Source organism: Aythya marila (genome assembly GCF_965140915.1).
Source record: "Aythya marila genome assembly, chromosome: 5".
Taxonomy (NCBI): Eukaryota; Metazoa; Chordata; class Aves; order Anseriformes; family Anatidae; genus Aythya; species Aythya marila.
The window spans coordinates 3,897,907-3,922,662 of record NC_139046.1 but is presented as its reverse complement, the minus strand read 5'-3'; the positions used below and the strand labels follow the sequence as shown (position 1 = coordinate 3,922,662).

Here is a 24,756-nt window from a genome sequence, read left to right as displayed (position 1 = left end):
TTGAGTAAGAAACATGATTTTTACTCTAATGCATATGTTAAGAATTAGACAGACCGTGTAAATGATTCATGGCAGGGTTGTTTTGTGAGAATAAAGCAGGGAGAAGATGGAGGACTAACTCATCAGTTTGGTACAAGAGAAGCAGCTGAGCGTTCGTTTTATAGCTGGATGGTTTGGAATGTGTGGCTGCTGGGGAATTACTTTGTCTTTTCTACATCTATCAGGAGCTGTTTTATGAAAATGATTCAGATTGATTCTAAAGCTTAAATAATTTCCTCCACAGAGAAGTAAGGCCTGCTGTGTTTTTTATTGTAGTTATTTATGCTGAAGTTTAACTTATGAATTATTTTACCATGTGTATGTATTTTATTATGTTGTTTTCTAATACCAGTAAGTATTACCACTGCTTACAATAATGCTACTGCCCTGAGAAGCTTAATACTTTCCAGTATTTTCATACTCTTTTCAGGACAAAACATGAGAAAAATTACTCAATTTGTGGACTGGCGTGGCACCCCAAGTACAGGCAAATCGCTTATACAGATACTGAAGGAAATCTGGGGTTGTTGGAGGATATCGGTGATGGAAAGAAAACAAATGACAAGGTAATTAATGCCGATTATTAACTTGAATATTTAAGCCATCAAATTATATTGAACATTCTGTATTGAGTGTTGAAATTTCCTTCTCGTTTGTTAATTCATTCCTTGAGTTCCATGTCCAAAGGAAGATTTAATCACAGACTCACAGGCTGGTTTGGGTTGGCAGGGACCTCACAGCCCATCTAATCCTAGCCCCTGCCACCAGCCCAGGCTGCCCCCAGCCCCATCCAACCTGGCCTTGGGCACTGCTGGGGATGGAGCAGCCATAGCTCCTTGGGGCAGCCTGTGCCAGGGCCTCATCACCCTCATAGTGAAGAATTTCTTCCTCTTATCTAACCTAAACTTACCTTTTTTTAGTTGAAAAGCCATTACCCCTTGTCCCATCACTACACTCCCTGACAAAGAGTTCCTCTTCAGCATTCTTGTAGGTCCTCTTTAGGTACTGGAAGGAATTACCATTATTAAATAACAATTATAATTAATAACAATAATTAATAGCTGCTAAATGAAAAAATAATGATAATTGCTAACATGGTTCTAGGTTGCTAGTACAGCGGCAAAAGACTACAATGATCTCTTTGATGGAGATGATGACGACTATTTAAATGGAGATGCGATCGAACCACCCTCTTCCCCAACCCCGGGAGCTAATGAGGATCACGGTGATGATGATGACCTTATGCCAACTGCAAGCCATCAGAGACGGGCAATACTTGATGACGATGATAACTCATTAGGTAGGTACAGCATGAACTAATTTTCCAGAGCTCTGGAGTGTTGTTATTGGGACAAACTCTTAAGCATCCTCTCTTGGCATCCCCTTATCAAATGTATTCTGTTTTATTTTTCTGGTCGAGTCTTCACTGTTTTAGTTCTGTGGTTTTTGCCTATTTTCTGCCATAATACTGGGAAGAACTAATACATACATGTATTTTTGTATTTTAAATTTTTAGATATTGGGATGATAAAAGCTAATTCCAATCTTCTTGCTAAGGAGGATGATGATGATGATCAGACTGGTGGCTTTCCAGCTTTGCCAGCATCGTCTACACAACAGCATTTCTATGATGGGCCATTGCCAACCCCCAGGCAAAAGCCTTTCCAGTCTGGCTCCACTCCTGCACATCTCATGCATCGTTTCATGGTAAATCTCATGGCTGTGCTGCTACATAGATGTAATTGCTTTGTTAGCATTGTCCTGGTTTTGCTGGGTCTTCATCTAATCATTTCCAGCTGCATGTGTCTGGTGCTTTTTTAATACTTCACAGTGTAAACTAAATGGTGAAAAGTAGCTTTGTGCTAATGCAGACTGCATAACTTTATGCCATACATTTAGGTTGCTTTTGATGTAGAAATAAATATTTGGTTCAAGACTAAAGGAAGCAATACAGTTTGTGCTTGTGTTACTGAAGTTGAACAAATCTGTTTTGAAATTCCTTTTTAGATTGGAACTTGTGGATACTTTTGTCCTTTTAGGACTTTTCTGTCCATCACTCATTATTTCTTTATAACTGCGAGTTGTTAATGATTAATTTTGCAAGGAGAAATTTGTTTAAGCAACGAGAATAAAATCATTTTGGCCTAATGAAGCTGTTTTAGAAACTACCAGCCCTGACTCTTCAAGTCTTCAATCTGTCACCTATTGTTGTTTCAGATCGAGGAGGTGTAGGAGGCTGTTCTAGGGCAGTCAACATGCTTGATTATTATTATTGTGCTATTTATTTATTTTTAATAGGTTTGGAATTCTGTTGGCATCATTCGCTGCTACAATGATGAGCAGGACAATGCCATAGATATCGAATTTCATGATACCTCTGTACACCATGCAACACACCTGCCCAACTCTCTGAATCACACCATGGCTGACCTCTCCACTGAAGCTATTTTGCTAGCCTGTGAAAGCACAGAGGAACTGGCAAGGTAAGTCACGGCTTTGCTCTGTCAAACCCATAGTATGGAATTACATTTAGCATGTTTCATATATTTCAGCTTTTATCACTTTTTTTTTTTTTTTTTGAAATTTTTGGGTTTTGATCTTGCTTTTTTATTTATGGGACCGCTTTTGAGGAGGATTTTTTCACACCCACCCACTTGTAGACTTCAAGGTATTGAAGGATGTATTTTGTTTCCTGAGGTTTTTCTCTAAATCCTGTTTTTCAAGTGTATATACTAGAAAGTTCATGCGTGGCTAGCTCAAAGGAAATTGTAAACATGCACAATAGTCTTTCAGTCAGCTCAGATCAATGATAAATTGTAAGGGCTCTGCTATTTCTTTTCATGCTGTTGCTATGGAAAGATGTTTGGAGCTACCTGAAGAATTACCATGTGAAGAACACAAGTTCAGGAAACCATAGTAGAAAACTTCAAGCAGTTGGACTACTCTGCTCTTGTATTTAAGAATGACATTGTGTGGGTTTTGTGTTTGTTTGTTTTTGTGGAAATATGTTGAAGGAAGAACTTTCTGCCTTTTCTGGGGAACATACAACACTGTGATAACTTGAAAAGCAAACTTTATCTATAGGAGTATTATTTCTATGTATTGGTTGTCTGACTCTGATTATTTTTTTTCCTAAATGAGGTAAACATCTGAGTTATTTATTAAAAGCTGTGGTGTCTGCAAATGGGTTGCAGACCATTTTCAATCATTAAGATTGCAGAATCCAAGTTCCTAATCTTTTGCTCCTGAAGGATATCACAATGTGACAGGCCTGATTGTCAGGGCTACTGAACACCTTCAGTTCTTGCAATGTTAATTAAGCAAGATGCTTATCTCTTTCCATATAAAAATCTCTACTCAGACCTCTGAAGTGTCTCTGCTTCATGCTTTAGAGGCTGTAAATCTGCAGGGCTGGAGACTGAGCAGGCTCTTCAGTTCTTGAATAAAAACAAAAACAGCTTTGCAAATGACCACTTGTAATCTGTCGGATGACGCAGTTCCTAATGACAGTCACATATTCTAGGTCTCTGATAAAAACATAATATATTGCTGTAGATGAAACGCCTGATGTATTTTCAGATATTGTGTTTTTCTTCTTGTGATGCTTTACTGCTGTTCTTTGTCTCTATTTTAGCAAGCTCCACTGCATTCATTTTAGCTCATGGGACACAAACAAGGAGTGGACGGTAGATATGCCAAAGGAAGAAGATATTGAGGCTATCTGTCTAGGTCAGGGCTGGGCTGCTTGTGCCACCAGCGCCTTGCTGGTTCGTCTGTTCACAGTTGGAGGAGTTCAGAAAGAGATCTTCAGTCTCCCAGGTCCTGTGGTGGCCATGGCAGGACATGGAGAGCAGTTGATGGTTATTTATCACAGAGGTATTTTCTCCCTTCTGTCTTTTTTGAACTATGCTTTCTTTCAATCCTTGTCTGTTACTGGCTTCAAATACTGGCTAATTTGTGCATAATCACCAGAATTGTTTTACTTTTCCTTCTTCTTGTCTGCTTGATGACACCTTACTGTAACAACCTATAATTCTTTGGAATCTGACAGCACAGCCTATGTTTTATATTGGGATGTCTAGCTTAACTTGTGGGGAGTGGGAGAATTTTGTAACTGTAGCATAAATAGATTAAATTTAGGTTTCAGATAGGCCAAAATGAATTACTGGAGGAAAATAAGGGACTATTTTGTTATGCATGCTTTGTACGTCAAAAATGACAAATAGTTGCTTGTCTGATAATTGTATTCATGGATAATGCTGCCTTAGAATTAGTTTTTGATTCAAAACTTATTTAAATTTTAGCCAAGAGACAAGACAATTCTTTGCTTTTTGATATAGTCATTGAACAACTTCATCCTAGGTACTGGATTTGATGGGGACCAATGCCTTGGAGTACAGCTGATAGAGCTAGGAAAAAAGAAAAAGCAAGTTTTGCACGGAGACCCTCTTTCTCTTACAAAGAAGTCCTATCTGACGTGGGTTGGATTCTCAGCAGAAGGTATGAATAACATTGAGAAATCTTGATGTTAGGTGATTTTTGGAGCAGGGGTTGGCTAACTAATGCCCACTTGGGCGTTAGTTAGTAGAAAACGTGGTCCTGGGACCTAGATTTCCCCTCCCCATCCCGAGTCTCCTCTATGCTAAACAAAACTGTTTTTCTGTTCTTTATAAATATTTATAAGAAATCTTTAATATGTTTCCACTCTGAGTAGAATACACTTGAGTATTACCAGAATTTAATTTCCCGATCAGTTGCCCTGCTCAGCAAAAAGAAATAAACTGCATAAGTGCATCATAATTGGCATGTTCAACATAACTATCTCAGCAGATGTCCCCACAGAAAAGCTGGTAGCTTGGGAGGAGTTTGTATGATAACTAGAAAAAAGCAATTGTCAGATAGCTAACTTTTTTTTTTGGGATCTATCCAAGTAACAGATTTTGAGTTCGTGAAATGTTTTCAAGTCTTGAATTTGAACATGAGTCAGTAGCAGTGGTATTGGCTGTCAGAAGGTGGCGCATCTTTCTAAGGAAACTAGTTTTTCCCAGTTAGCTTGTACTGTTTGGCTTATTGTCTTTGAGTTATGCAAAACGTCATTTCCCAGCAGTATCCAGCAGTTCAAACTTACTCACGTCATAATTAGTTGCCTGTGAGAACAGCTGTCTACATTTTGTACCCAACAGGTACCCCCTGTTACGTGGATTCTGAGGGAATTGTGCGGATGTTGAACCGAAGACTTGGGGATACTTGGATTCCAGTGTGTAACACAAGAGAGCATTGTAAAGGAAAATCTGATCATTATTGGGTTGTGGGCATCCATGAAAACCCCCAGCAGCTCAGGTCAGCTATTCCACAAAAGAAGTGCTTTCTTGTCTTTGTTATAATTCATAGAACACCTTGTAGTAAGAGAAACTGGAAACAACTATTACTAAAGCAGGTGGCTAATAAATGTGCATTGATCTAGTTCATGAATGCAATTCTGCATGGATGTTTCATCAGTAAATTTGTTCTGAATAAACTCATTGGTTTTATAATGTGTAACAGACTAATGCTGGCTTCTTGCCTTGTCTAACAGACACGAGCACTTTTATGAAATCACACATCTCTGATGCAGGGAGATTCATAGGACTGCACTTTGCTAGAGAATGCTACTAAAAACATACAGTTGCTGTTAGGATTCTGTGCTGTGGCCATGAAGAACAATTTTGTAAAAGTGCTGATGTATTCAAATAAATATTTAGCTAAGAGTGAGCCATTACTTCAAAATGTGACAGTGATGGTGTCTAAACAACTTTATTCCTCTTAACAAGCATCACAGAAGTGTAGTTGCTAAGCTTTGTTTGTAGTCTTCTTTATTCAGTGATACATGTCCTTTTCCTAGCAGCTCAGAAGCTGTCAGCTTACATTTTATTGACATTTGGGCTCTCGTACTTTGCTAAACATGCACAATTTTGGGTGTTGGTGGGAGACTGCATTTTATTTAAATTCATATTACGCTTTTTTAAATCCTCTGTTTTATGCAGTAAAGAAAATACTTTGATATCACAAGTAAATATCAATTAGCTGTCTGTTTTTCCCTCTAAAATATTAAGTAGTGTTGGCCTTTCAAAAACTCACCAAAAATGTGCAGGACACATCACATTGATGTGATAATCAACTGTGAGTCAGTCATCTTGATTTTTTTTTTTTTCCTTCTACTCCAAGAAAGAAAACACTGCTCTTGGAATTGCAGAGAGCATTTTTATTCAAAGCCAGTAGCATATTGAAGATAAGAAGGGGGAGGGTTATTGTAGAAACACCATATGCCGTAATCAACACAGAACACTAATGCTTCCTGTTTTTTTTTTTTTTTTTTCCTAGTGTTTGAAACACTAGCTTAAAGCTATAAAAAGAAACATTTTTGTCAGTGCTCATTGGTGCTGCTGGAAATACAGCTCTTCCCCAATGTTTTGCTTAAGTGATTGTAACCAGAGTATTAGTTTAATGAAACAGACTGTGTTTTTAGTATGTAGATGTGCAGCTTTCCCCTTTTTTTTCCCCCCCTCTGTCACAGCGCTGTTCTCATGAAGTCCAAAATCCCTGTCATAATAAATGGTAGATGTGCCTGCTGTTTCTCCAGTGGCCCTCCGTTGTTCAGTAGTTTCTGAATTTAATAAACTGCATTTCCATTTTGTAATTGCTGCTAAACAGTGTGTTGTGTGAGATAGAGATCTGTGTCTGTTACGTCCCATGTTTGGAGTTTCTGGTGTGAACAAGAGCAGCGTGTGCCTGCTGGTTTTAAAATCTTTTATTGGTTGCAATGTAAAAATAACCCTTTATAATACAATCTAATATATTGCTATACTTAAGTCAGTAATTTCATTACTACTTTTTAAAGAACAAATCCTCTTAAAGTATCTTGCTTCTTAGGAGACATGATTTAGATGTAGAACAACTGGTGACTCTGTAGCTGATGAGGACTGTGTGTGTTTTTTTTTATTTCCTGTGCACAGGTGTATTCCCTGCAAAGGAGCCCGATTCCCTCCTACGCTCCCACGTCCTGCTGTAGCAATTTTACCTTTTACGCTCCCTTATTGTCAAGTTACAACAGAAAAGGGACAGATGGAGGTATGGAATGATGTTGAGTCCACAGCTGATAGTCTTAGACATCCCCATAGTAGGGATTATATAAGATTCCTATTAATCATCTCTACTACGAAGAGGGTTGTGCAAACTCTGAGTAAGGCACCTGGCTAAGGAGGTTATTTGGGTTCAGGGGTTATTTGGGTATAGCCCTTTCAGTTGGGTTTGCTTCACAACTGGTTCTAGAAGAATACAAAATAAAGTTGTTAGAGTTGACACAGTGTTAATATTTATACACAATCTCTTTCAGAGCAATGAAGTTTCTATCTCTCTCTGGTTTGTTTGTTTAAAAAATTGTAAGTGGCCTAATGCTTCAGAAAGTGCCAGATTTGTGGATTCAACTTGAGATCCCCTTGAAGATGCCTATTTCCAATTTTTTTTTTAGGCATGTTTCTATTTCTGGAAGATCTTTTTTGAAAGATGTGCTAAGTATTCCCTATAATCATTCTGAAAACATAGGCCTTGAAGCTTGATTTATTTTCTTAAGGCAGAGTTTGGTTGAAGATGTATGTGTGAAGAATACCCAGAAAACTGTTACCAATTTTTGAATTTTTTATTAGTCTTTTTTTTTTTTAATGTGGGGTTCAGCTGTAGTGTACAAAATAGAAATGGACATAAAATTCTAACCTCATCCTCAGGGTCTGTTTAATGCTATTTGAAATTTATTCTCCATGATGAAAGCATGGAGGAAAAAGATTCAATAATAAAAACTTTATCCTTTTTTTTTATGAATTCGTGCTCATTCTTTTCAAAGTTTTTCTTTTTCTTTTGTTTACTTGAAGGACTATAGTTTTTGGTTTGTTTGTTGTAGCCTTTTTTTTTTTTTTTCCTCTGTTCTTTCCAAATCAGGAACTGTTAATTTACCCAGAGGGAATATGTACTTCTTTATAGATTGGTCTTGTAAAAAAAAACAGGTGATTCCTAATAGATCTGATGAGAAGACATTGGTTTTGAGTAAGGTATTTTGCCACAGAGCTAGACTGGTCCACTAGCTTTGCTAGTATTTCCCTGAACAACCTGTCGCGCAAATGTTACTCCTGCAGTTACAGAGTTATTGTGGAATGTTTCCATTTCACTCTGGGGCAGAAAATACAAGATAAAGTATTCAATTTGTTCTAGAACTGCTTATACTGGTAGCAATCTGGTGAACATGTAGGTCCTGCTGAAAGCCTGTAATAGAAATGGAATTTAAAGAGAGGATGACTATTCGGATGGGTTTGTATGTTGGTGTGGTCTATTTTTCCTCACTGGGCATTGGTGTTTAAAGAGAATTGTCTGCCACTCACCCGTCATTATAAAATGAAAGGAACGTTTAAGAATGAGTTGATAAAATGCTTTGTAATTTATTAGGTATAGAGCTGAGAGCTTTTCATTTTTTCACCCTCCCTTTGACCTCCAGCATGCATCTTTCTCCCATTTTCAGGAACAATACTGGCGTTCCATTATTTTTCACAACCATGTGGATTACTTGTCAAAAAATGGCTATGAAGTTGATGAAAATGCTACAAGTCAGTCAGTGAAAGAACAGCAAGAACTTCTAATGAAATTGTTTGCCGTAAGTACAAATACCTTAAAAAACAGAATCCCAAAGACTTCATTTTGAGTGGATAGGATTTGATGCAAATTTAGATGTGATTGCTCTTCGTAGAAATGTGGCTGGTTATCAGGTACCTCACCAGCTACAATAAGAGGTGGATAGCAGTTAATGTTATTATTTATCAATACGGAGAGTTCTTACAAAAAAAAAAAAAAAAAAGGTGTTTCTTTGCTGTGCAGTTCATAATTGTTGGTGATTTGTCTTTTATTTATTCAGCACATTAAAAAAACAACACGCATAATATTCTGGTCCTGGAATCTTCAGAGAGCTGTATAACTGAAGTGTGTAACTCTCAAGGCTTTTCTCCTTTCAGCTTTCCTGTAAACTGGAGCGTGAATTTCGTTGTGTGGAACTTGCTGACCTCATGACACAAAACGTTGTGAATTTAGCGATCAAGTATGCTTCTCGCTCTCGAAGACTAAATTTAGCTCAGCGGCTTAGCGAAATGGCTGTGGAGAAAGCAAGTGAATTGGCAACAGCACTGGAAGAAGAAGAGGAGGAAGAGGATTTCCGAAATCATCGGAATGCCGGGTAACACACATTTCTGAGATTAAAAACCTGGGAATGTTTTTACTGATTTATTAACGTTTTATTCCAATTGATACACTTCGCTCTTCTGGACAGTAATTTGTAACGCGTTTGTTATGAGGTACTGGTTTGTACTGCTCTACTCATAAATTGTGTGTATAAAATGGTAAGCTCTTGGTGACATCTTTTGAGGACTAATTAGGAATTAGCAGCAGGGTACTGACACAAAGTGTCTCCACTGCTTGCTTGCTGTATGTCTGTGTACAGTGGCTTCAGAGGCAAAGTGGACTTGATACCAAATTGCTCTGACTTAGTTGCACTGTGTTTTTTTTTTTTTGTCTCCAACCTATTTTTTTCTCTTTGCCTCTGTCTCTTTACCCCATTTCTACACCCTTCTTAAAACCCTCTTACCTTTCTCCAACCCTCCCCTCTTTCAGCATGCCATCTCAGTTTATCCCAGTTGATCTTATTCCCATGTCTCTAATCCCAGCTCTTCCAAACTGTTGAACTATTACAGGTTTGCTGTCATTCTTTTCTCTGTATCTGTGCTCTTTACCTTTCCTCTCCTACCTGCACCTGCTTTGTATGTGCTGTCTGTAAAGCAAGAAGAGGCAGAAGATGTGTGCTTTCTTCTTTCTGTTTGTTTATTTTTGTTTTAAATACAGATCGTACAGAGGAGTTGTGTGTTCTTGCTCGGCATCTGGATGGAACAGCTGTAAGGAAACTAATAGCTAACCACCAGTCTGATAACGCAGAAAAAATGCCCTGTTTTATCAGAAGCAGTGTCCTCCCGTAGCAATTTTATGTATGAAGTTTGTAACTTTTTTAAAGCAAGAGGAAGTGATAAGTTGAGGGACTTATCTGTAGCCTTTCCCTTGGTTTTAAATGTGCTATTTCACAAAGAAAAAAAAACTTTTTAAATGGTATACCCTGTTCTTCTGGATCATGAATGGAAGTTGCAGTCCCGTGTCTACAACTTCTGCCACTCTGAGGGCTGAAACGCACTGCAGGCACTATGTTTCTTAGTGCCAAATGAATCTAATACTGACACTCTACTCGAGAGAAATGAACCTTTTATTTTCAGGTGCACACATTTTAGTAACCAGCAAAGAGTAGGGAGAAAATGCAAGAGAAATACGTGCTATAACTGGGGAATTTAGACAATAATGAGATTAAGCATTGAAGCTTGCTGCTTAAACTTCAGAGTGGAAATGTGTATCCGTGTTATCACCTGCGTGTTTGTTTATGCAGAAAAGTAACCTGGTATTGCTCATGATAGTGGAGGTATGCAGATTTCAATGGAGCTGGAAGGTGCCTGCTGTTGGCATTTACATTTGTGGCAAAGTGTTTTTAACATCATTGTTGTGCACTCTGAACAAGGTGGCAAAAGCTCGCTGCTTCCCTTGGAGAGTTTGCTCTTGTGTGCAGAGCTGTTTGAAGGATGGTCCTTGCACTCCTACCTGGGTGGGAGCTTCAGGTAGCTTTGCAGTCACGTGTGGTCTATCTTAAAACTCCACGAGTACTGTTTTAAGTGGCTGTGTGTGGTATTTCGGGGTGAACTGAAGTGGTTCATGAAACTTTATTTTATTTTTAGTAATCAGCACAGTGTAATCAGTGGTACAATGTAAGTGAATGCCAAACATTATTGTTCTTTTTTCTTAATTTAGAAAGTTAGCCTTCTTTTGTTCCAGTTCTCTGTCTGAACGTGAAGTTCAAAGCACCGCTTCCTTTCTGATGAATTCCATCCCTTTAGTTACAGCAACTTGGCCGCAGAGTGGAGTCGTCTGCCAGTCAGGAATGTTCAGCAGGACGAAGAAATAGAAGATGCTGAGGAAACTGATGAATATGAGGAAGCAGAAGAAACGCCAGAAGTGCATAAACAGAGTAAGAAAATTACGTTGTTTGAATAGGCTGGAAGTTATCTAGATGGGTCTTTCACTGACTTCTGATAAGGAATTCTGGAAATTCCCTGATAATCTTTAGTTTGGGTAACTCATCAGGATAGAGCATGAAGCAAGCAGTGGAGTTTCCTGTATGTTTTTGATTTTTTGACATAAAATTTAAGACAGACAGACACACCACATGGCAAAGGGCCCTCCAGGGGAGGCACAGGAGATTTGACTTGGAAGCCCTTTACTTAAGTAGAAAATAATACAGTTTCTTTCACTGACTTTTGAAAATCTGCAAGTGTAGCAGGGACGAGGTTTTCTGCTACCTTATTAAAACAGATCTGGTATTTTCTGAGCTGTCTTGACTTTGATGGACGAAAAAGTATGCAACAGGGTGGCACAGAAACTCCTGCCTGCGAGCTTCCAGTTCCCTGCACTCCCTGTGGGAGATGCATAGTGGTGTCTACCTGATCCATAGCCCAGCATGTACCTGTCGTCACTGCAGAATAACAAAAATGTAGTGTGTGTCTTCTGCTCTGTCACAGCTTGCTTGTGCATTGTACTTAACTGTTTAAAGGGATCCTTCGGGAGGTTTTTTGTTGCCTGATAACACATCTAATGGACTGGGTCATGTTGCGAAGCTGTTATTTGGTTTCAGTTCAAATCTTGCAGGAGATGAATTGACAGACAAGTTGTTCACTGAGCACTCCCCTCTTCAGCAGCTAGGCTTTTACCTCTTGCAGGAGAGTTGTCAAGCAGTCTGCACTGTTTTGATGTTCCTGCCATTACCATAGGCAGGCTGTTGGTTTTTTTTTTTCCCTTTGTTTTGTCTCCCTTCACCTCTTCATCCTTCCCATCCTTTTGTATGTTTCCGTATACTGAACAATTTCGTGTTTGAGCTTTTAAGTGGTGGTCTGAAGGAGAAAAGCAAAACGAGTTTAGTGATTATTCTCATCTTTCTTGGTTTGTAAGTTATGTTATCTTCTTCCCTCCATAGAAAAGTGGGGTGGGGGAGAAGAAGAAAGCTGGAAAGATAGCTTTACCTATAAAACAGAACTATTGCTTTCTGTAGTGCTACATTTATATTGTACAGCACTTACACATTTTATAATTTGATATTTCTTATTGTTAGACATTTATTTAAAAAACATGCTTCTCTCTTTCAGGAAAAAAATGTTTTTGTTTTTGTTTTTTTAATTTAAATATTAGGTATAAGGAACAAGTATACAACTCTAAGTTAGATCCAGGTAAAAAAGACGGATGTTTTTGTAAAATTGTGTGTACATTTTGAAAACGAAAAGTCATGCTGTAAGATATGAATTGGTTTACTATGACTTGCTTGTGTGTTTAGGGTTTTGTTTTTTAACAAGTTATGCTATTACATTTTATTGCACTTACATATGTACCTTTTTCTTTGTTCCAAAGGGCCAAATCCTTTCTCCAGAGGAGTCACTTCAGCTGAGGTGACTACTTCAAAGCCTGGTGAGTAAATCTCCATTTATTCTAGAATCAGAACTTTGTTATACTTCACAACATCTGCCCTGTTTTTATCTTCTGTTCTCCCATTGCTACTAAAATTCAGTGTGTAACAATGCTGCCAAGCAGTAACTTGTAAGGACTATTGTTTTTGTGTTTTTAAGAGGTTCCTTATTCCCGTTGATGTCATCTTTACATAATGATGTTCTTTAACATCATTACCTGCTGATTATCTTACTTGTGTCAAGCGCTGAATCAGTTATCTGCCTGGCATTCTGTGGGAGAGGGGAAAAACAGAGCAGTGATCAATCAGTTTGTTTTACTAATCACAGATACGTTCATTAGCTGCACTTACAAGGCAGTGTAAAAAAGCAGAACTGGGGGTCTGCTTTAGCAGGCAAGGCGAAATGCCATCTCTTGTTCCCTTTTGCTTATTCCCTCCTGCCATCCCTCCAGCAAAAACGATAGGAATGGAAATGGATTTGGGAATGGAGGAAGTAATTGGTGTTCCTGTGGATTTGTAGTTGTTGGTCCTGCGTGGTTTTTATGATGACTAACAATAGCTGAGGATGCGTAGTATAACCCTTCTGGGGTTAACAAAGCGACTTTCTCTTTGTCCAACCACTTTGAAGTGGTTCAAGAACTTCTCTTCTTTGGTGTGGAATATTTGATGCCTCTGACCTAGTCATCCTCTTCAATTTTTCAACTAACAGAGGCTGAAATATGAAAAATGAGTATTAGCCTTTTTCTTTGGAAATGAGGCTAAGGTTGTTTCATCTACTCATCTAAAATGTGTGTATTGCAACGTGGGGGGTTGTCTACACACACGTTTTGCATTCTTTTTTTTTTCTTTTCTATTCAACAGCTGTAATTGCATCAAGCAGCCAAGGACGAGTGAATCCCTTTAAGGTAAAAATTTTGAAGCTGGTTTGACTGTGGTGCTCTGAAAATCCCAGCAGATTTTTACATGTAAAGTTACAATGCGACTACAAGAGAAATCTTGGAGGGACATAGGAGCGCACTATGCCAGAAAATAAGTAAAATGTTTGTTTATCTGTTTTGCTAGGTGTCATCTAACAAAAAGGACTCACTGGTCCCATCAGCGAGTGTTCTAGACAATATGAGCAAATACTCAAAGAAAACTTCATCTAGCAGTCGAGCTGTAAACAAGCAGAGCCCTCCAGTTATAAAGCCTCTGATTCCCAAACCAAAATCCAAGCAGGTAATGTTTCTAGTCTTTTCATGTTGTTTCAGAACAGTAAATTGAATTTTACCAGCTTTTATCAAGTATGAAACCCTGCTGATTGAGTAAAGCGTCTTAGATGGCAGGATTCTTTTAAGCATACTGCAGAAACTTACACAAACACAAAACAGCAAGAAAAAAAATTGCTTCACTTGTAGAAATTGCATTCTGTGCTGTTTGTTTGTTTGTTTGTTTTGTATTTATTTTAAATAGGAATAACTAAACATATATTCTGCTGAATTAGACTTAACTTTTTTTTTTTTTTTTTTTTTTTTAACTCTATTTCTGTAGGCTTCAGCAGCATCCTTCTTCCAGACTCGTACACCGAACTCTAGTGAAAAAGCAGTGGAAGAAAGACAAGAAAAAGCAGTGGAAGAAAGACAAGAAAAAGCAGGAAGAGAGTCCCCTGAAGTCAAAGTCACTGCACAGGACAACACTGAAAACAAAAGGCAAGTGAATGCTTGCCACTCAATACCATGTTCCAATTTTGATAGACTAGCAAGTCCAAAAACTATTTTTTGAATGGCCAAAGTAGCTTAAGATCAAGATTAAAGTGTAAACTCACAAGTTGTCACATTTGTGAATTTACTTCAGGATTTTTAGCAAACTGATATTTGTGTTGTGGCGATTTTGATACTAATCGTATTACAACCACAGTGAAGAAGCACAGGCGAAACTCCCTGTTATTAAATCTTTCCAGGTATGCATGGCAGTAGTATTCAAGGTGGAAATTTTGTGTCAGCCTGAGACAAATACATAGATTGTTGGTGAATAATAAACAAGCAATGCATAATTTAATTTTGGGGCTATAAGCAACGATTTTTGCCTTGGTAATACTTACATAGCTGATAACGACCTTTGAATGATAAATGAAACCATGCTGCTGTACCAGTTCCAAGTCTAGGAAATCCTTAAACGTGTCTAGCAAATCTCTGAGGAGGTCTAAAAGCTAAGTGTTTTATGGGAAAGTATTAAAGCTTAATTTTGGTGTGGGTGCTATGGGTTTGGCTGTGTTTTTTGTTTCTTTTTTATTTATTTATTTACTTACTTCTAAAGGAAAAAAAGCAGAAGACTCGTAGCACTTAAGCAGTATATATTTTCCTTGCTAAGACTGTAATATATCTTATTCCTCTGAAGCAGACATTTTCCATGATCCCAGTCCTCATGAAACTTGCATTATTATAATGACTTCCCATTTAGACTTAATTTAACTGAGGAAGATGAAGGGAATTATTATTCATTTGGGCTAGTATTCTTTTCATTAACCTTAACAGATAAGTTTCTAAAACAAGTGGTAAGGAGAATTGTGAAAAGGATTAGCTGAAACGTGCTAATGTGTGCTCTATTTTTAGGTTGATGAGACCTTGTCAGGAAGGAAGAGAATCATTATGCTTTGTCATTCCAAAACTGAAATGTTAATCTCCATATATATCATGGATTTAATAAAAGTGCTTGACTTAGTCTTGCCTTGTCAGTCTATTCTGCAAGAATACTGCAGTAGGGGAAAGCAAACTGCTGACTGTATGTGACTTTTCTTTCAAGAACAAAAAACCCACTCAGGTGTTGTTTAGAAATGTGATTTTGGGGCATATGGTTTTCCTCTAAACTTCATAAACTGACATTTTTTTTCTGTGCTTGCTTCAGACCAAAGACAGGATTCCAGATGTGGCTAGAAGAGAACAGAGCAAGCATTTTAACAGATAATCCTGGCCTGAATGAAGCAGAAGTTATAAAAGAAGGCATGAGTCGATTTAGAGTTCTGTCATCAGAAGAAAGAATGGTAAGAAAGCATTCTCTAATTGTTTTTTCTTTTTATTTTATTTCTTATTTATTTTTATTTCACCACCACCACCAAATTCCTTGGTTATTTCCAAGTAGTGCTTTTTTTCTTTACATTCCACTGTTCTTCATCTTCAGGGACTTTGAATTGGACCATGATCTAAAACGTGTATGTGTGAAAATATAAAGCATATTGACATCTGAATAATAAGTAAAAGCAGAAAGCTGCTTTTCCAAAGTGGAGCATGTGAGAAATGTAATCAATGAAGAAATAACAAAACTGGGGCTTGGTTCTAAAGCCTTTTGGCTTTCTTACTTGTCCAGAAAGATGTTTAAGATCTTCAATTTTACATACAGGTTCAAAGGAATTACAGTTTTTAAGAGAAATGCTGTTGCAGAAAAAGTAAAGTGAGGAAATTGTTCTCAACTTGATTGGCAATCTCTATTTGTTATTAACAAGAATTATTCCAGCACTTCCTTATAATCAAAGAAAGAAAATATGTTAAACAAATCAGTGAATTGTGTGGCTTGCTATGTAGTTTTCTATTTAATGATGTACTTTCTTCAAAGGCGTGGACTGAGAAAGCAAAAGGAAGAGCAGCTAATGATTTAACAGAAGACAAAAAACGAAAGCGTCCCACAGCTACTGAAGATGAGGAGAAAAAGAACCAGGAGCAAAAAGCAGAGGACTCGAATTCATCAAAAAAACCAAAAACTTCAGGTCAATCTACAAATGCCAGATTATCAGCTTTTGCATTCAAGCAAAGCTAAATAATGTGGTGCCTGCTCAGCATCTGCATGCTCAATGCAGAGCCATCTACTGTTTTCAGAAATTTGCCACTGTGCTCAAAGAGCACTAGCAAAAAGAGAGTGCCTTGCTCCACATGTTTTTACAAAGTATTTTATTATCAATTATTTAGGGAAACATTGGATCTACTCTCTAGGTCTTTTTGCAAGTTGCTAGTGTAAAGATGGACAGCGGAACTAATCCTAGTGGGCCTGTTACCTTGAAGCACAGTTCTGCAGTTTTGTGTAGCCACATGTCTTGGCGCTCATAATATTTGATGCTAAATCCAGATTAGTCGTTTTTGGGGTCACGTGCCATGTACAAAAGCTGTCCTTTGGTTATGGAGAAGCAGCGTGGTGGCTTCTGTACCTGTCTGCTGCAAACTCCTGTAAGAGAGAGACACTCAGAGAAATGACAGTGAGGGTGAGATGACAGCTTAACATCTTTCTGCTGGTCAGCTGCAGCTTCAACATCTGTGGCACTGTCGTTGAGCGGCCTGACAGGGGCTGGGACAGAAAACCAGGACAGATAGGAACGAAGCTCAATTAGGAGTGTCAGGTGTTCAAAAACAAACCATTCCAGACTGTGCAAGCGTGCTTTCCCAATCTGAGCTTCAGGACAGCCCAGGAAGGTCTCAGAACTTGAAAATATATGCATTATTTTATGTAACATTTGTTTTTAAAATAAAATGTGAATGTTTCTTTCCTCTGCAACTTTTGTAACTAAAGTAAACAGACTTCTCACAAATCATTAGGCAGTCATATTTACCCTTCTCTGAAGAGGAGACAGAATTTCTAATAAATATATTTGAATCAAATTCAAATTTCAAAACTTTTTCTTTTTTTTGTGATAAGGTAAAAAACTCCTCAGCATAACAACCTAGACTGAAGAGCTCCACTTCTTTCTGGTTTTGCACACCCTTTCATCCTTCTTTCGTTCTTCATTTCTCATCATTTTATTACTGAAAAGGGAAATGATTGTCCATTTAGAACACATTTTTAACATGGAAGTCTATAGATTGAAGATCTGGTGGGATTTTTATAAACATCAGAGGTGTTCTATTCTCTTTTAGCAATTGTTATATGACATTTTGGAAAAAAAAAAAAGCTCCTCTTTTCACTGTATGTAGAAAATAGGGGTCATGATGTCAACCAGGGTGATAAATACATACAGAGAAAAAATCTAAAGACTGTTAATTTATTTTTCATCCACTGTTCTTATAATTGCTGAGAGTAGACTGCAAGTAATGGTTAATTAATTGTTAATAGTTAAGTGTACAGAAGGGAACTGTACTGACGCTACAGAAAATTCAGGAGAGTTGTAGCACATTATAAATTGTCTACCATCGCTGGGAAGAAATGATAGTATCAGTGACTGTCTTGAATTAAGTTTTTAGGCAGCAAAGCATATTTCTGCATTTGGTTTTATTGAAGAAAAAATGGATTGCATTGGTAAGGAAAACATCCTGATAGAAAATCACCGTGGGCTTGGTGAGCTGTGTAATATTGTCTTTCTGCTAGGCTAGGTCAGTGTGATGATGACTTCAGGCATCATCGTTATGTTCCTGGGAGATGGAGTGGGCGTGAATGGATTCTTCTCTTAGCGTTCGAGCCAAGCTACCTGCCAGGTGTCCTTTTAAACAGCCTGAAATACAAGAAGAAATTAAGTCCCCTTCTGGAGTGAATAAGCTGAGTAACTCCTCGCCTCTCATAAAAAGGCTACATAAAGTAGCTGAGCAAGGTGTTTATACCTTGCCCTCAGGACACTGAAGTCAGTTGTACTGCAGGATCAGGAGGTAAACTGAAAAAATCAGGCAGGTAAGAAAAGAGATGGAACTGGCTAATAAATATACTCTGGGTTGTGCCAAATTAGGATGGGAAAAAAAAAATCAATAATTTCTCAATGTCCCTTTTTGGAAAACAGAATATTTAGACTGATAACTTTGGGCTTTTCTGGGCATGCGTCCTGCAAGTGAAATATTTTGACCTCACTTATCCTGAAGCAGGGTGCTGACTGGCTTCTGATGCAGCAGCATTGTTTTGGGGAAGGAAGGGAGGTGCTGATGCTGCCAGTGAGACGGAGCAAAGCCATTCTGTAGATCCAGATATTGGGACTGTGTCTGTCCACCACTCCCCCCATTCAAGCTACATACACAAATCCTGTACAGCTCCCGCTCTACAGCAGGAGCAGGTAGACACTACTGGACCCACAAAGCATCTCAAGTCCTTTTAGGCTCCTTTAAGTGGGAGGAAACATCCAAAGTCAACTCCCACAAGAGTTTTCTGGCTGGTTTCAGAGAGCTGGGTGTTTGCAATCATGCCTCTCTTCTGAACAAACACACCAAAGTTCTCTTTTCAGGGAGACTCCTGGATTTAGTGGATAAATTCATGGAAATAACTGAGAGGACGTCAGGCTCCAGTTGCAAGCCCCCAGCTCCTGTTTGCTTTTCTCCTGGCTGAGTTTTTGCTGTATAATGTTTGTGGGTTTCGTCAGACCTAATGTCCACGGCCTGGGGGTCATAGTCTGGGTCTCGCTGCTGTCCATACATCTGCTTAGAGTCAGCAAAACTGCTTCCCACATCTGAGCTGGAATCTTCCCTCTGGGGGCTGCCTGCCCCACTCGGAGCTGGGTGCCTGGAGGTGGTGGCTCAGTGTAGCAGGGAAAAAGGGACCCCTGTCCTCGTCCCTTAGAGCTGTTCCCTGCTCAGAGCAGCCCCGTGTAGCCCCACGCTGCTGCAGGTCTGAGCTCTGTCGGAGAACAGGGCTTGGGAGCCCTGTCCTCTGTCTGCTGGATTTCTGATGCTATGAAAGATAGCCGGGGGCTATTGGCACTTGCTTGAAAGAATTAAAAAAAAAAAAAAAAAAAAAAAAAAAAAAAAAAAAGATTTTTTTTTTCTTTGGGATGAAGACAGCTGCCCTTCTTACCATCCCTTTTTCCACCCTGCAAAACAGCAAAATGGTGGAGAGACGCCAAGTTGAGCAGCCTTTGTAGCAGTGACGTTTAACTACTAAGCAGTTGCTGCTGTCCACAGCAATAAAATTAACAGCCAACAGCAGCCCCCATCTGTCTCCGTGCCCCAGCACGGCTGCTGTTGCCTCTCTTCCCTCGCAGATGCGGTCTGCTCCATTACCCAGCTGCGGGCAGGGCTGCAAATAGATAGACCCCCATCACCTGGAGACTTCCACGCAGCTGCACCGTGCCAAATGGAGCAGGGCACGCTCATCCTCACAGCACCGAGGCACTAGGACTTCATCAGGCTTCATCATCCTTCTGCTTCCACCTGAGCAGGAGCCTGAACCCCCCAGAAAACGTGGAATGGATTTTAGTGAAAGCTGTTAAATCTCAACTAGCCGCTTTTCTGTAAAGATGCTCCCCAGAGATGTTTAATGCAATTGCGCTGGAATCTTCAGAAATGCCCGTTGGTCCTGAATTTGTTCTTTCCAATTAAAAAGGAGGTTATTTAGAAAAAAAAAAAAAAACAGTCTGGGAATTATGGCAAGGCACCTGCCTGCTGCTGTTTCTTCCTCCTTTTGCTCAGAAAGCCAGACATTTGTGCGCCTGGCCCCGAGGCAGGGTTGGACCACAGAAACACCCAACCTTTGCTGTGGGTCCTTTTCCAGTGGGTCCCCATCTGCTGATCGCCCCAAGGCAGTGGTGTGATGGGAAGCGCTGCTGCATCTCAGCCCGGCTCCCCTGCCCAGCTACTGCAGCTCCTTTCCAAACCCCAGGAGCACAAAACATTTTCTCTTCCTCACTCCCTGCTTCTGCGTCTGCTGCATTCTTCCATTTCACTGCATAATGTGACCTTAAATGAAATCCTTTTCCCATGCACTTTTTCTGGAGGAAAACAAAATCATCCAAAAATAGCAGATGAAAGTGGATAGCAGGTGATGGAGGCTGTGGAAGAGAACATTGGTGAATATTGCCCGGCTACCTCTCTGTTCATCCCACACCAAAACCTGATATCACATCCTGTATTTGGGGCCTTGTAGGGTCACAGTTGTGTTTCAGCAGAGCCAATTCCTGCAACAAGCTGCCCATGCTCTGTGTAAAACCCAGGGCTGCTGCTGGCTGGAAAGATGTGACTACTGAAAAACAGCAAAAAAGACCCAAAACAACACATTGAGTCTGTTAGCCTTTTGGGGGGATATAATTCAAAGCAGCAAGCGTCCACCTCCCTTGTTCTGTAGCTGAGAGAGCATGTCAAGCCCTTTATCTGAGAAAAATATCTGTAAATGGACTACTTGGCGTGCTGGAGTACTGCGATCCTGTTTGACTTCAGAGGGAGTGCTGGACTCACAGGAAGCTAGACATTTATTCAGAGAAGGAACATTTGTACTAGACATAAATAAAATGTGTGCTCACCTCCTAGAGAATATTTTCTTTGGCTTTGCAAGCACTTGCTCCGTAATATAATTCTGCTACAAAGGAAAACAACTGCACACCACCACCCAGCCACGCCGCCTTGACTGCTGCACGATAAAAACCTGACAAAATCGGCCCCTGTGTGCCAGCAGGAGCTCAGCCTGGAGGAGGATGGCCTTACAGAGCCACTCACTTCGCTGCTGCAGATGGGCTCCAGCAAGGAGCAGAAATAGAGGTGTGTGTCCTCTACTTTTTATTTATTTTATTTTTTTTTCATGGCATGTAATGTCAAAATCCTGACCAAAAAGATAAAAATAAAGATCATCCCTGCTCTTCTCATCTCTGCTAAATCATAATTTTGTGTTGTTTCAGATTTGGAGAGTTTTCAGCAAATTTATCTCTTAAGTATACTTCCTTTTACTTTGTTTAAATCGCAGCCACTGCTGAGGGTGCTGGCTGCGCATGGGACAAGGCACAAAGCAGCAGCTGATTTCAAGTCAGTGCTCTAAAACTCATCGCTGGCTTTTGTACGAGGAGTTTTACCTTTTTTGTTTTCCTGTGTTTTTTTTTTTCTGTTTTATGTGGTGGTTTGGATTACAAGGCCCACTTGCAGTGCAGTTTAGGACAAGTTTCTCTCTAGCACTTGACGCTGGAGTGTGCTTGCAAATGTTTTGGGGCAGTGCGAATCTACCTGAGGTACTCATCTCCATCAGGGAGGAGAAACATCTCCTTTTTGCTCCCTGAGATGTGTGGAGCTCCCGTGTCCTCAGTCCCTGCTGGTGACCTGATGTGTCCTTGGGTTTGTCCTGTTGGTGTTGGGAGCCAGAACCCCCCAGGGCTCCTGCTTCACCCCTCACCAAGAATTTCACCCACCAACAGCAAACCTGGCTCGTCTGTCACTGGCTCAGAAACCCATTAGAAACCAGTAGAAACCATTAGTAGATCCCTCATTAGAAACCCAGTACCTGTTGACTACAACTTCTTCCCCCTTTGCTGTGGCAGCAGTGAGCAATGCACTCAGACTCGTACAATTTCTTTCACAAACCTGACCTAAGTCACTTCATGGACGTAGTGCTCCGGCCCTGGTTTTGGATCAGAAAGCCAAGAAAACTCAACTATCATGGATGCCTGGGTGGAGCTGGGCACAAGACAGACCCTTTCCCTCTTAGGCACTTTCTATCTTTGAAATTCACCTCAGCTTCTCTCTGGTGGGTGTTACAGTGCCTGTGGTGGAGCAGCTCAGAGAGAGGCCTAGAGAAAGGCCAGGGCCCTCCCCGAGCGCTGCCGTAGAAATACCACGCTAATTTATTTATTTACAGGCAGGCCAGACACTAATATCTACCCGAAAGAGCCCCTTGATGCTGGACTCGATGGGATGTGAATGGCCAGGAAATTTGGGTGAATAGTTTCAAGCCGTGTGTTGCCAGGGAACAGCCCGGGCTGCAAATCGCGTTATTGATCTCGGGGATATAATGCCGAGAAGCAATTGAGTGGAGAGGTGCGGGGCCACGGCTGCTGTCCCACTTTGCTCAGGAATCGAAACCCGTCCTCGGGTCAGAAGTGGGCTGGAGGGACCCAGAGATCCTCAGGGTGTTGCTCAGCTCCTGACCAGGTTGTTGGAACAAGAAATGGGGCACATTCTGGAGCTGTTAATTACAGGTTAATTATGTTTTGACTTGAACCTGCCTTCTGTGGCCGCAGCCCATCTCCTCTGCGGGTTTTGGGGAGCTAGGGATGGAGGAGCCTCTGGGTGCGGGATGCTCTGTGCCCAGAAGTGTTCAAGAAAAGCTGGAATGGGGCAAAACTGCTTTTTCGCTCCATTTTCAGCTCTAAAACTTGAGACCAGATCAGATCAGTTAAAACAGAGAAAGTCCCCCTGTGGAAATCCTCTCAGACCTCAGGGATCTGCTGTCCCCACAGAGGAACCAATCCCTCTGGGAGAGAGGTTAGGATTTTAGGAGCCTGTAATCAATTTTGCTTGTTATTCCGGGTAAACCGAATTAAATTGCTTGTGATTCACTGCTTAAACTGACGCACTTGTGATTCCAGTGGCCGATAAACCTGTGCTTACAGGGCCCAGGACGGATGTCAGCAGGCCGCGGCGCTGTGTGGATGCGTGTAGATGCGTCCCCGTTGTTTGAGGATCACGCTCGGGCTTGCTGTTATTAGCAGTATTGATTTGCATCGCTCTTCTCCTGCCTGAGCTGCTAATGATACGCTGGGTCAACACAAACCACTGCGGATGGTTTGAGAGGGTGGAATTTGTCAGTTCTTAATCTCTGAGCCTGGTCCCAAACACTCCCACTTTGTGGGCAAGGGAGGAAAAGTAGGCGTCTTTGGTGTGTGATTTATCTCAGCCTGTGCTTTGCTCATTCTGAATGTATTCAGATACAGCAACCAAAAATTTATTTGGGAAGGCTGCGTGAAAGCATGGGGTGTAATTTATAAGGGACTGTTAAAAAAAACTTAGCACGAGATACTTAAAAATAACAAGCATTGGTGCTGCTGTTCGCCCAGCTGATGGAGGTGTGCTTCAGAGGTGGAGGACGTGGCCGGCTGGAAATGGAGCTGTAACACATCCCGACCCGTATCTAAATGACCTAAAACAGAAAACTCAGTGCTTGCAAATGCTGTTAGCAAACCTGCTGCCCTTGGCTCCTGTGTGTGCGACCTCTGCTCGCACCCAACCCAAAAACTGGTTGTCTGCAGGTCCACAGGGTGCTCACGCCAGCAATAAAGGAGTAACTGCCCCTCTCTTCCTGCACGCAGGGGAAAAATTACTGCTGACTTGCTAAATTTAGACCATTATAAAGTTCAGCCGACTGTAGATACCTTATCTGCTGGTTTTTCTAAATGAATCAGTGAAGCACAGCCCAGGGAGTGCCACTCCCTCGATACCCTTTGCTAACCCCTTTTCCATACGTCCCATTACGTCTCGGCAGCTCGTAGTTCCTAAGAAATCCACCCTTTGCACCGTGCAGGTCTGGCTCCAGCCAGGAGCATTGGTCACCCTGCCGAATTTGCTGACTGCTTCTGGCAGGGGAGCCAACACAGCTCACGTGGAGAATTCGGATACCAATGAAGGGGTGCGGGGCGGTCAGAGGTGCCCAGCTGCAGCCCCGGCGTTGTTTGGGGAGGAAAAGGGATGGGGATGGGGGCTTCCAGCCCCACTGCCCGCTGCTCCCGCAGGCCAGCACCTTCCCAGTGATTTCACCTGAGTCATTCTTTCTTCTGGTAAAACCTGTGGTCGGAAGCCAAAAGATAAGCGTGGAGTGCCTTATTGCCGCTGGGGTTGTTTTTTTTTTTTTTCCCTATGCACGACAGGGAGGATTTTTCCCCGCTGCCTTCCGGATGGACCTGCACGTGGGAATAGGGCTTTCTGCCCGGGTGATGTGTTCCTGAGGATCTCAAGCATTTATTTTGAAAGTGATGAGGAAAGTAGCGCTTACCCCTGAACTGTGAGCCTCCCTTTCCACCCTATATAAAACCCCAGAACAGCCTCAGCGGGAGAACCTGGCTTCCCACTACCCAGCCGTGTAGGTCTTTGCCAACCCTCAGACCCAACTAACTTTCCCCATTTCTTGGTGTTTTCCCCCCCTTTTTCCCCAACCTTATCCCACCAGCACCTGCCAGGGCAGCCATGCTGCCTGGTCCCAATCACGGTCCCAATTCCTGTCCCGATTCTGATCCCAATCCCTATCCTGGTCCTGATCATTGTCCTGATCCTGGTCCTCACCCCAGTCCCTGTCCTCGTCCCAATCCCTGTCCTGATCCGGATCCCAACCCCGGTCCCAATCCCTATCCCAATCCCAATTCCAGTTGCAATCACTATCCCAGTCTTGATCCCCATCCCAATCCCAGTCCCAAACCCAGTCCTGATCCCTGTCCCAATCCTGATTCCAGTCCCAATCCCTATCCTGATTCTAATCCC

General features: G+C 40.9%; 1 protein-coding gene across 1 annotated transcript in view; it reads left to right on the top strand.

The window, feature by feature from the left end:
* Positions 1-17,297, top strand: part of WDHD1 (WD repeat and HMG-box DNA binding protein 1) — a 31,407-nt gene extending 14,110 nt beyond the window's left edge. The window contains exons 10-26 of the mRNA XM_082761712.1: positions 470-605; positions 1,144-1,339; positions 1,556-1,746; positions 2,338-2,522; positions 3,674-3,915; positions 4,402-4,539; positions 5,223-5,379; positions 7,032-7,146; positions 8,585-8,716; positions 9,072-9,289; positions 11,040-11,170; positions 12,601-12,657; positions 13,517-13,560; positions 13,718-13,873; positions 14,186-14,343; positions 15,539-15,674; positions 16,244-17,297. Of these exons, the coding sequence (XP_082617838.1) occupies positions 470-605; positions 1,144-1,339; positions 1,556-1,746; positions 2,338-2,522; positions 3,674-3,915; positions 4,402-4,539; positions 5,223-5,379; positions 7,032-7,146; positions 8,585-8,716; positions 9,072-9,289; positions 11,040-11,170; positions 12,601-12,657; positions 13,517-13,560; positions 13,718-13,873; positions 14,186-14,343; positions 15,539-15,674; positions 16,244-16,444 (2,593 nt within the window). The 3' untranslated portion in view covers positions 16,445-17,297. The remainder of the gene's footprint in view (positions 1-469; positions 606-1,143; positions 1,340-1,555; positions 1,747-2,337; positions 2,523-3,673; positions 3,916-4,401; positions 4,540-5,222; positions 5,380-7,031; positions 7,147-8,584; positions 8,717-9,071; positions 9,290-11,039; positions 11,171-12,600; positions 12,658-13,516; positions 13,561-13,717; positions 13,874-14,185; positions 14,344-15,538; positions 15,675-16,243) is intronic.
* Positions 17,298-24,756: the final 7,459 nt, after the last annotated feature.